This window comes from Ovis aries, chromosome 8 (genome assembly GCF_016772045.2).
Source record: "Ovis aries strain OAR_USU_Benz2616 breed Rambouillet chromosome 8, ARS-UI_Ramb_v3.0, whole genome shotgun sequence".
NCBI classification, from domain to species: Eukaryota; Metazoa; Chordata; class Mammalia; order Artiodactyla; family Bovidae; genus Ovis; species Ovis aries.
In genome coordinates this window covers 10,246,229-10,259,247 of record NC_056061.1, presented here as the reverse complement: position 1 = coordinate 10,259,247, position 13,019 = coordinate 10,246,229, and the positions used below count along the sequence as shown (strand labels likewise).

At 40.3% G+C, this 13,019-nt stretch overlaps 1 protein-coding gene across 11 annotated transcripts in view; it reads right to left on the bottom strand.

Annotated features, from left to right (window-relative positions):
- DOP1A (DOP1 leucine zipper like protein A) overlaps positions 1-13,019 on the bottom strand; it is a 115,038-nt gene that overhangs the window by 86,560 nt on the left and 15,459 nt on the right. For 10 of the 11 annotated variants that reach the window (XM_027972311.3, XM_015097311.4, XM_042253174.2 and 7 more), the window contains exon 2: positions 53-243. In XM_027972311.3, coding sequence (XP_027828112.2) covers positions 53-190 — 138 coding nt within the window. In that variant the 5' untranslated portion in view covers positions 191-243. Of the gene's footprint in view, positions 1-52; positions 244-13,019 lie in introns of those variants that run through there. The other variant, XM_042253176.2, reaches the window with a different exon arrangement.

The window sequence follows — 13,019 nt, the reverse complement described above, 5'->3', positions numbered from 1 at the left end:
AATACAGATGCAGATTTCTGATTTTTATCCCTTCTTATGAAATGAGACATACCTTATTAAGTTTTCCAAGTGCTGATATCAAATCCGCCCACTCACTGGAGTATTCAAAATTCTTCAGTGCTTTGTCAACTGCAGCTACATAGTTCCTGTATTTGGAGTCACTCAGTAACTCCAGCTCTTCTGTGTTCATCCTCCCACAGCGTCCTCCTAGAGACCAATTCCAAAGTCATGTAAAATCATTACCTACAAAAACAAAGTTTGCAGAAGGAACCAAAATTACAAAGCAAAGTATTAAAATGGGTTCAGATCTAGTGGCTAACGTTAAAATGTGTTTTGAGTTAGAAGTGATCAACACTGTAGGCAGCTACCATTCAGGGTCATGGAAGTATTCAAAGACAGCTTCAGAGATAACTACTCATGTGTCCCTTCCTAGGGAGAAATCGCTGTGAGCACTTAGGGCTTACGAAGAAGTAGGAAATATTCCTGCACTTAGTTCAAATTAGAAATCATGTTATTTCTCTCATATTTGCCAATATAACACTTTTGATACACATATACCTCTTCTTTGTTTTGATCCTAAAATGTCATAAGACTGGTTAGATTAGAAACATCAGGGACTTTAAAAAAAAACAACAATAGGAAAAAAAAAAGAAATGAATGACTTGGAAATCATCTTATTTTATTAAGCAATAAAAGTATGGGCATATAGTATGAAAGAACATTAACTTTTGGGAACTAATAAAACTTCTAATAAAACTGGGCTTCCCTGATGGCCCAGCGGTAAAGAATCTGCCTGCTAATGCAGGAGACTCTGGTTCGATTCCTTATCCAGGAAGATCCCACATGCCTCAGAGCAATTAAGCCCATGCACCTTAATTATTGAAACTGTGCTCTAGAGCCTGGGAATCACAACTACTGAGCCCATAGTGCCCCAGCTACTGAAGCCCACGTGTCCTAAAGCCCAGGCTCCACAACAAGAGAGGTCATCATAATGAGAAGCCTGTGCTAGCCCTGCTTGCCACAACTAGAGAAAAGCCTGCAAAGCAACAGAGACCCAGCACACAAACAAACAGAAACTTCTAATAAGACTGACAAGTATATGTGGTAGTTTAAAATATGTCCACAAATCCTTCGATGTTACTTTAAAAAATCATTGCCTAATTCTCCAGTCCCTTGGGCTGGATTCTGGGACTCAGTTCTAATGAAAATAATAAGGCAGAAGTGACAATGTGTAATGGCCAAGGCTAGGTCATAAAAGCACTTCAGCTTCGTCCCTGCTCTCTCTCTGTTAGGGCACAGGCTCCGGGGAAAGCCAGCTGCAAGGACACTTCAAGGGGCCTTATGGAGGCGTTCCTGCAGTAAGGACCGAGGCTTTCTGCCAACAGCCTTGTGAGTGAGCCATCTCTGAAGAAGATCCTTCATCCCCAGGCAAGCCTTGATTTGACTGTAGTACCAAATGACAACTTGACTGATTTCACAAGAGACTGTGTGCCAGAACTACATAGCTAAGCCTCTCGAATTCATGATCTACAGAAATTCTGCTGCTTTAGGCCACTGAGTTAGGGAGTAATAGCTACACAGCAGTAGAATAGATAACTTAACACAGAGCACTAACAAGGATTTAATTGAGGCTCAATTTTAAAATCAATGTGGGAGGACTCCCCTGGTGGTCCAGTGGTAAAGAATCTACCTTGCAACTCAGGGGACAACGGTTCGATCCCTGGTCGGGGAGGATTCCACATGACGAAGGGGAACTAAGCCCACGCGTCATAACTTCTGAGCCTGCACTCTAGAGCCTGTCAGCTGCAAGTATGGAGCCCGCAACTAGAGCCTGTACTCTACAGCATGAGAAGCCACCACAATGAGAGGCCTGCACAACGCAATGGGGACCCAACACAGCCAGTAAATAAATTAATTAAAAAAGTCAATGTGGGGACTTCCCAGGTGGTCCAGTGGTTAAGAGTTTGCCTTCCAATGCCCAGGGTGTGGGTTCTATCACTGGCTGAGGAGCTGAGATCCCACATGCCTCAGGGCCAAAAAACCAAAACATAAAACAAGCAGTATTGTAACAAATTCAATAAAGACTTTAAAAACAGTCAACTTCAAAAAATCTTTCTCACACCTACATAAAAACCAATTCAAAATGAATCATCTAAATTTAATAGCTAGAACTATAAAACTTCTTAGAAGAAAATACAAGAATAAATCCTCATGATTTATTCTAGGCCTTCTTAGGATTTCTCAGGATTAACATTAAAAGCAGAATAAGCAATACAACCACAAGAAAGGGGAAACAAATGAACTGGACTTCATCAAAATGAAAAATCTTTGTGCTTGGGCTTCCCTAGTGGTCCAGTGGTTAAAAATCTGCCTGCCAGCGCAGTGGACACGGGTTCAATCCCTCATCTGGGAAGATCCCAAATGCTGCGTGCGGGACAACTTAGCCTGTGTGCCACAACTACTGAGGCCTGCGGGCCTAGACCCAATGCTCTGCAACAAGAGAAGCCACTGCGATGAGAAGCCCATGAGCTACAACAAAGAGCAGCTCCCGCTCCTGCAGCTAGAGAAAGCCCTTGTACAGCAACAAAGACCCAGAGCAGCTGTAGATAAAATAAATCAATACATCTTAAAAAAGAAGAAATAACTCTGTGCTTCAAAAGATGTCATCAACAAAGTAAAAAGACAACTGACAGAATGGAAGAAAATATATCTCCCATATTTCTGATGAGACACTTGAATCGTATAAATAAAGGACTCTTGCTGCTGCTGCTGCTAAGTCGCTTCAGTCGTGTCCGACTCTGTGCGACCCCATAGACGGCAGCCCACCAGGCTCCGCCGTCCCTGGGATTCTCCAGGCAAAAACACTGAAGTGGGTTGCCAATTCCTTCTCCAATGAATGAAAGTGAAAAGTGAAAGGGAAGTCGCTTAGTCATGTCTGACTCTTCACGACCCCATGGACTCTTACAAGTCAATAATAAAAGGACAAATAATTTAAAATGGGTAAAGAATCTGAAGAGTCATTTCTCCAATGAAGATACATGAATGGTCAATAACTACCATTACTGAAGTGATACTCAACCTCATTAACCATCAGGAAAATGCAAATCAGAACCATGAGATATTTCACCCAGACTAGGATTGCTAAAATAAAAAAGACAGTAAGTATTGACAAAGGTATGGAGAAACTGGTACCCTGGTACACTGCTGGTGGGAATGTAAACTGGTGCAGCCGCTTTGGAACATAGTCCAGCAGTTCTCAAAAGGTTAAACATAGAATTACCATACAACCCAACAATGCTACTCCTAGGTATGGTACATATGCACAAGAGAAATGAAAACATGTTCACACAGAAACTTGTACATTAATGTTCAAAGAAGCATTATTCATAATAGCCAAGAAGGAGAAACAAATCAAATGTCCACCAACTGATGGATGAATAAATAAAACACAATGGACTATTATTCGACTATATAAAGGAATGAAGTGCTGATACATACGACAACATGGATGAACTCTGAAAACATTAGCTAAGGGAAAAAATATCGCTCACCAAACACCACGTATTTTATTTTTCTATTAAATGATAGTTGCAGTGGTAGAGAATTCTATTATTTTCTGTTAACCAATCATGCTATAATGGTATTAAGTGAATAATAGTTACATAACCACAATAGTAAAAGTTGTTTATCAATCTTCACGATCAACAGCCAGACAAAAAATAAAAGATAATTACAGTTTCAAGCTATGACAGAAACATGATTAACCTAACAATATAAAATAACTGCATACAACTTAGGGGGTTAAGTAGAGTGACGGGTAAGCGGAATGCACATGTACATGCACGTTTCCATCTACCCAGTCAGTCCAGGTCTTTCGGTTGCTGCATTTAATCCATTTACATTTGAGGTAACTATCAATACGTATGATCCTATTGCCATTTTCTTAATTGTTTTGGGTTTATCTTCTGTAGGTCTTTTCTTTATCTTGTGTTTCGTGCCAAGAGAAGCTCCTTTAGCATTTGATGTATAAAATAAAACAAGAAAGAAAGAAAAAACCTACAGACTGGGAGAAAATATCTGCTAATGATGCCACAGAGAAGGGCTTAATTTCCAAAATATACAAACAGCTCAAACAACAACAACAAAAAGCAAACAACAAATCAAAAAACAGGCAGAAGACCTAAATATGTCTCCAAACAACAGGTCTCCAAAGAAGAAATACAAATGGCCAACAGGTACATGAAAAGATGCTCAACATCACTACTTCTTAGAGAAACGCAAATCAAAACTACAATGATACCATCTCACACTGGTCAGCATGGCCATTATGAAAAACTCCACAAATAACAAATGGTGGAAATAATGTGGAGAAAAGGGAACTATATTCAGTATCGTATGATCAATCATATCAGAAAAGAATATAAAAAAGAAATTTATAGATGTGTATAACTGAATCACTTTGTATACGGCATAAATTAATACTTTGTAAATCAACTACATTTCAATTAAAAAAAACTTTATAAGGATGGTTACACAGCTCTATGAATGAACTGAAAACCACTGAATCATATATTCTAAATAGGTGAATTGCATAATATGTGAATTGTATCTCAATAAGATATATAGCTATATTTCTGTGTATATATGTAAGGTTTGGGTAAGCTCCGGGAGTTGGTGATGGACAGGGAGGCCTGGCATGCTGCAGTTCATGGGGTTGCAAAGAGTTGAACATGACTGAGTAACTGAACTGAACCTGGGAACTGTTTAAGTGTGTTATCACATCCCAAGGACGTATATGAACATATCATTTAAAGCATCATGTAATACATAATATCAAAAACATAACTGTCTATTATGAAAGAAAAAACACCTAAAAATGTTATGAAGATAATCTTTCCAAACTTTTTTGAGGGAACAAAAAATTATCATTCAGTAACTGTTACCATCTAACAGATGACTGTGGCAATTATTGACAAGTCTATTTCATTTTGATCAAAAGTTCCAAATTTCAATGTTGACACTTTCAGTAAATGATCTTTGGCAAATCATTTATTTAATCAATAAAGCCAGTTACTCCAGAAAACTGGTAAATGTCCCTGGAGGGCTAACAACATGGAGAGAAAAACAGACCTACTAGGTATTTCACAAATAGGTTAAGATTACGCACTAGGGACCTGATGCCCTATACTTCTCCCAGTCGGACCTGATCTCAAACCTTCAAACAGCATATATGCTGAAACTCTAAACACATGATCAACAATCTCTGCAGGTCCTGCCACATTCTGGTCTTAATTATATTCTAAGGAAAATACCTTCTAAGCAGCTCAGTTGATCATTCGTGTCCGACTCTGCCACCCCGTGAACCGCAGCACGCCAGGCCTCCTTGTCCATCACCAACTCTCAGAGTCCACCCAAACCCCTGTCCATTGAGTCGGTGATGCCATCCAACTATCTCATCCTCTGTTGTCCCCTTCTTCTCCTGCCCTCAATTTTTCAGAGCATCGCGGTCTTTTCAAATGAGTCAGCTCTTCGCATCAAGCAGCCAAAGTATTGGAGTTTCAGCTTCAGCATCAGTCCTTCCAATGAATACCTAGGACTGAACTTCTTTAGGATGGACTGGTTGGATCTCCTTGCAGTCCAAGGGACTCTCAAGACTTTTCTCCAACACACACAGTTCAAAAGCATCAATTCTTCTGCGCTCAGCTTTCTTTATAGTCCAACTCTCACATTCATACATGACCACTGGAAAAACCAGAGCCTTGACTAGACGGACCTTTGTTGACGAAGTAATATCTCTGCTTTTCAATACGCTGTCTAGGTTGGTCATAACTTTCCTTCGAAGGAGTAAGCGTCTTTTAATTTCATGGCTGCAAACACCATCTGCAGTGATTTTGGAGTCCAAAAAAATAAAGTCAGCCACCGTTTCCCCATCTATTTGCCATGAAGTGATGGGACCAGATGCCATGATCTTCGTTTTCTGAATGTTGAGCGTTAAGCCAACTTTTTCACTCTCCTCTTTCACTTTCATCAAGAGGCTCTTTAGTTCTTCTTCACTTTCTGGCATAAGGGTGGTGTCATCTGCATATCTGAGGTTATTGATATTTCTCCCAGCAAACTTGATTCCAGCTTGTGCTTCCTCCAGCCAAGCATTTCTCATGATGTACTCTGCATAGAAGTTAAATAAGCAGGGTGACAATATACAGCCTTAACGTACTCCTTTTCCTATTTGGAACCAGTCTGTTGTTCCATGTCCAGTTCTAACTGTTGCTTCCTGGCCTGTATACAGGTTTCTCAAGAGGTAGGTCAGGTGGTCTGGCATTCCCATCTCTTTCAGATTGTGATCCACACATTCAAAGGCATTGGCATAGTCAATGAAGCAGAAATAGATAATTTTCTGGAACTCTCTTGCTTTTTCCATGATCCAGCGGATGTTGGCAATTGGATCTCTGGTTCCTCTGCCTTTTCTAAATCCAACTTGAACATCTGGGAGTTCATGGTTCATGTGTTGCTGAAGCCTGGCTTGGAGAATTTTGAGCATTACTTTACCAGCATGTGAGATGAGTGCAATTGTGTGGTAGTTTGAGCATTCTTTGGCATTGCCTTTCTTTGGGATTGGAATGAAAACTGACCTTTTCCAGTCCTGTGGCCACTGCTGAGTTTTCCACATTTGCTGGCATATTGAGTGCAGCACTTTCACAGCATCATCTTTCAGGATTTGAAAGAGCTCCACTGGAATTCCATCACCTCCACTAGCTTCGTTCGTAGTGATGCTCTCTAAGGTCCACTTGACTTCACATTCCAGGATGTCTGGCTCTAGGTGAGTAATCACACCATCATGATTATCTGGGTCGTGAAGCTCTTTTTTGTACAGTTCTTCTGTGTATTCTTGCCATCTCTTCTTAATATCTTCTGCTTCTGTTAGGTCCATACCATTTCTGTTCTTTATTGAGCCCATCTTTGCATGAAATGTTCGCTTGGTATCTCTAATTTTCTCAAAGAGATCTCTAGTCTTTCCCATTGTATTGTTTTCCTCTATTTCTTTGCATTGATTGCTGAGGAATGCTTTCTTATCTCTCCTTGCTATTCTTTGGAACTCTGCATTCAAATGGGTATATCTTTCCTTTTCTCCTTTGCTTTTTTGCTTCTCTTCTTTTCACAGCTATTTGTAAGGCCTCCTCAGACAGCCATTTTGCTTTTTTGCATTTCTTTTTCTTGGGGATGGTCTTGATTCCTATCTCCTGTACAATGTCACGAACCTCCATCCAGAAGTTCATCAGGCACTCTATCTATGAGATCTAGTCCCTTAAATCTATTTCTCACTTCCACTGTATAGTCGTAAGAGATTTAGGTTATACCTGAATGGTCTAGTGGTTTCCTCCACTTTGTTCAATTTGAGTCTAAATTCGGCAATAAGGAGTTCATGATCTGAGCCACAGTCAGCTCCTGGTCTTGTTTTCGATGACTGTGTAGAGCTTCTCCATCTTTGGCTGCAAAGAATATAATCAATCTGATTTCGGTGTTGACCATCTGGTAATGTCCATGTGTAGAGTCTTCTCTTGTGTTGTTGGAAGAGGGTGTTTGCTATGACCAGTGCATTTTCTTGGCAAAACTCCATTAGTCTTTGCCCTGCTTCATTCTGCATTCCAAGGCCAAATTTGCCTGTTACTCCAGGTGTTTCCTGACATCCTATTTTTGCATTCCAGTCCCCTATAATGAAAAGGACATCTTTTTTGGGTTTTAGTTCTAGAAGGTCTTGGAGGTCTTCATAGAACTGTTCAACTTCAGCTTTCTTCAGCGTTACTGGTTGGGGCATAAACTTGGATTACCATGATACTGAATGGTTTGCTTTGGAAACAAACAGAGATCATTCTGTCATTTTTGAGACTGCATCCAAGTACTGCATTTTGGATTCTTTTGTTGACTATGATGGCTGCTCCATTTCTTCTAAGGGATTCCTGTCCAGAGTAGTAGATATAATGGTCATCTGAGTTAAATTCACCCATTCTAGTCCCTCTTAGTTCACTGATTCCTAGAATGTCAGTGTTCACTCTTGCCATCTCCTGTTTGACCACTTCCAATTTGCCCTAACATTCCAGGTTCCTATGAAATATTGCTCTTTACAGCATAGAACCTTGCTTCTATCACCACAACTGGGTGTTGTTTTTGCTTTGGCTCCATCCCTTCATTCTTTCTGGAGTTATTTCTCCACTTATCTCCAGCAGCATATTGGGCACCTACTGACCTGGGGAGTTCATCTTTCCGTGTCCTATCTTTTTGCCTTTTCTTACTGTTCATGGGGTTCTCAAGGCAAGAATACTGAAGTGGTTTGCCATTCCCTTCTCCAGTGGACCACATTCTGTCAGACCTCTCCACCGTGACCCATCCGTCTTGGGTGGCCCCACACGGCATGGCTTAGTTTCACTGAGTTAGACAAGGCCATGGTCCATGTGATCAGATTGGCCTGTTGTCTGTGATTGTGGTTTCCATCTGTCTGCCCACTGATGTCCTCTCTCAGTGCCTACCATCTTACTTGGGTTTCTCTTACCTTGGACGTGGGGTATCTCTTCACGGCTGCTCCAGCAAAGCGTAGCCACTGCTCCTTACCTTGGACGTGGGATAGCTCCTCTCGGCCACCACCCCTGTGCTTCACTAAATGGCAGGCACTGTTCAAATGCTTTTCATATTTTCATTCATTTAACCATATATGATCTTTTGAAGTATAGGTGCTTCTTACTATTATTACTGTCCAATTAAGAGATAAACTGAGGCATAGAAACACACATGATTCAGTTAACTGCCAGAGCAAGGGATTTACATGTAGGCAATCTGGCTTTAGAGTTCTAACTCAAAACCACTACTCTTCACTCTCATGGAGACTGTTTTCCTTCTTATACCCAAACCTAACTCAGTGCCACAGAGTGAAGTGTCTCTCTTATTCCCCCTGCTAACACTTATCTGTCAAAATCTCAATCCTGGTTGAGCTCAATTATGCCTGAACCCAAGCAACAGAACATTGCTGGAGAAAACTGACACAACCAAGCTGATCGACTGCACTTAAACTGAGGAACACCAACCTCAAATGCTCTTCTAAGCCATGACATTTCTCTCATAACCTTACCTGCCTGACACAACTATTTCATAACTTCTCTTCTTAAAGCTCTAACGCCACTGTTCCCCATCACTGCTAAAGACGGAGCTTCAAAGTAAGAAAGCAGAAGAAAAAGGAACCCTTTCATATTCCCTCCAACAAATCTCCAAATCTGTCTCCAATTAAACCCACACTCTCCACTTTCCCTCCTATCCTGGGAACAAGGGACCCTCTCCCTTTTGCTGTGTTCTGGATTCCACCTCGTCTACCTTCTCTACACTTGTCCCTAATTGCTTTATTGGCCTACTCTCCTCACTCAGTACCAGTGTCTCCTTCTCTCCAAGATCCTTCTCCGTCAGCTGCGGACAAGCCCTGGAATCTCTCAGGGTGAAAAAGTAAAATCCTTAGCCTCCCCGTGACCCCTCACAGGCTCTCTGGCTACCAACCCATTTCTCTTTTCTCTATTATTACAAAACTTGTTGAAAAATTTCTCTGTGCTCACTACTTCATTTCCTTATCTCCTATTCGCTCCTTGGTCTACTTTAAAAATGCCTGACGATGCATGACCCCTCATATAAAGATCACGTTTCGTGGCCAATCATATAAAGGTCACTTCTCTAGGCCTTCACCTTCGTCGGCTTTTCAGCAGTATTCAGTACCTTGTTCTTAGCCCTCAAGGTACGCTCTGACTTCTCTAGAAGTTGGAGCTGAGTCTTTTTCAGTCTTGTGCTGGCTCCTTTGCTGTACTGAAATTTTATTTTTCTATTATTAAGTGCTGAAATACCTCAAGGCTGTCAAGAGCTCTCCTCTCTTCTCTCTCTCCTGAGTTACCTCGTCTAGCTCTATAGTTTCAAACAGCATTTAAATGGTATAGCCTAAATATATAACCGCCTCTTCTATTATTTCCTCTTCTAGTCTTCTAACCGGTTGATGTCAACTCCAGCACACCACTGAATCCTACTTCTATTCTTGAGCTCTATAATCCAACATCCACAGAGAAGTCAGAGATCTTTTAAAACTGCATCATTGTAAGAACATTTAAACTTAAATACAGCAACAAGTTTTGCACTGCAGAGGATCTTGTATGTGCTATTCTGCACACCTGGCAATTCTTAGGTCAACTCTGTGTGTGGCAAATTCTTTCCTATCTCCAAGTAATATCAAACCCTCAGAGAAGCCTTTCTCCATGGCCCACACGGGGCCCACAATCACTCTAGAATATCACATGGTTACTCTCCTAGCACTGATTACCATCTGAAATTGTCCTGCTTGCTAGTTTCCATCTACCTTCCCTCACTGGAATGCAAATGTCACGAGGCCAGGAACCCTTCTGGCCTCATTCGCTGCTGTATCAGCAGTCTCATAAAAGTGGCTGATGTAGTAGGCCCTCAAATGCTTTGAATAAATATATTAATCAGTCAGTGTGAACACAGTTCACAAACCATTTTGCTTTGCTTCTCTGAGAAAAGCTTTGTAGAAAAGAGCAGAATTACAGTTCTATTTATTTAACCAGTGTAACCAACACGCACTCCCTTCAAACAGACTATATTCGTAACGACTATTACATGCTTTAAAAGGCTTAAAAGACTCCCCTAAGAATACTTATTAAAAAAAAAACATGCTATATCCAATTATATTTTAAAAATTAGCTCAGTTTAGCATTTTTATTAGGCATAACTACGTGATGTGGAAGATGCCATTCTAGCCCTTGTGAAAGGAAATCCACTAAGTATGATACTCCTACAGGTCTAATCTTTAAAAATTAATTAGGTACCAATCTCTGATTGAAGAAAATTTTGCAAAGAGCCTTACTATACTTTATGCAGGGCTTCCCAAATGGTGCTCAGTTCAGTTCAGGCATGTTGACTGTTTGTGGCCCCCTGGACTGCAGCATGCCAGGATTCCCCGTCCAACTAGTGGTAAAGAACACACCTGCCAACGCAGGAGACATAAGAGACTTGGGTTCAATTCCTGGGTTGGGAAGATCCTCTGGAGGAGGGCATGGCAACCCACTCCAGTATTCTTGCCTGAAGAATCCCACGGACTGAGGAGCCTGCGGGCTACAACCCACAGGGTCACAAAGAGTCGGACACGACTGAAGCAACTTAGCATGCACGCATACTTTCTGTGTATGTTTAGTTATATTTTTACTTTTGCTTTCAGTCTTTCAGTAAAAACTATAAAAATTAAAACTTTAAGATATGAAAAATCCCAGCACCCCATCAAAGTGAAAACAGGCAAATTTGATTTAATTTTGCTTCTTTTAAAGATGTATACAAAAGTATACGTCTGTTAAAAACATCTTTGAATTCTATAAAAGTGGTATCTAAACGTTCCTTATAGCTTTAAATCCTGTGAGTTTTGTGACACATAAGCCGTGTGAAGAAAAGTAACTTAGAAAATAGAAAACTGTGAGCACATAGTACAACTTAAAATGATCCATTCGTGAGCAGCTGGGATTCTATCGCGAGCATCACACTGTACACAGCTATAACAGTGACCACTAACCATGTATCCTTGAGTTACAGATACCCATCCTGCCCCCAAAGCACGCGTTTATCTGGAAATAAACACGACCCACAGAGTATTCAAGATGAACATAATTATAGCAACTGACACCGACTTAGCAGTTAATTACTGCTAATCTGTGGCAGGCACTTCACTAAGCTCTTTTCCATGAATTACCTCCTGTAATCTTCACAACCAGTCCTTGGAGCATGCATGTTCATGGAACCATGTACAAATGAACACTGGTGTCTGAGGTTCCACAGAGAGTAAAAGGAGCAAACAGGAAGAACTCTGGCAGGCTGAATCTTGGATCTGGTCCTTAATCACTATCACTATCTTTCTGAAAATTTTTTTTAAACCATTTTATGACAATTATTTTACAATATTGTGATTTCTGCCAATTTCTGTATGGTTTCTGCCATACCTCAACAGAACTGGCATTAGGTATACATATGTCCCCCCTCCCATTCCCCTCCCCTCTGAACTACTTTGTAATCACAGCTCTTAATTCTTCTGCCTGGCATATCCAACCTCTCTTTTTAAAAAGCCTGTTCAGGCTATCTAGCCTTTCTTGACTCTTTAACTCCCTCCAATTTTGGAAATATTTTCTTTTCCTATTCCACTTATTTCTTAAAAAAAAAAAAAAACACAAAAACTATAATAATGTAATATAATAATAGTACCTCTGTTGGTCCTTCTAGACCTTGACTTAAGCACAGGGACTAAAGCTCAACTCTGAATACTCCAACCCAGCTCACTGCTTGATCTTGACAGTATTGGGGTTAAATTAAACTACAAGGCTAAATGACTACAAATTCTGATATAAAAGGGTTTTGTCTTGGTTGTTACCTATAAAACAGTGATTCTAATTCATTAAATGACTACAATGGAAGAGGAACTATAATACAGTATATAGTATATGTATGCACCTATATGCACTATATATACAGTGTATACAACAACTATACATGGTATGTACAATCTACTCGCCTGAGAAAACAATTTCAAAGAAGTAAAAATACACTCTCAATTGGGATTAAATCTTAGAGGTGCTACAGGTTTGAGTTTTGTGTCCAAAACCAGTATAGCTGTGGGTGTCCCCAAGTTAATGATATTCAGGGCTGATGGATTCTGCTGAATCAGAGGTATGTTCTATTTTATAAACTCTATTAATTAAGCACCGAAAGGATGCTTTACAAGACCCAGTAAACACATTTATTTTGGTTCTCTTTTGGGAAAGGGAGATGTAACTCCTTTAAGGGCTGTTAAGGAATTAACAGCTTACGGGCTGTTAAGTAAGGGAATAAAATGCTAGTTCAAAATGCTGGAAAATAAGTATTTCAGAGAAATTTCTCACATTTCCTTGAAACCTGTGGGCATCACTGACAACTCAATTATCTATCCTATTCTAGTTTAGTCATAT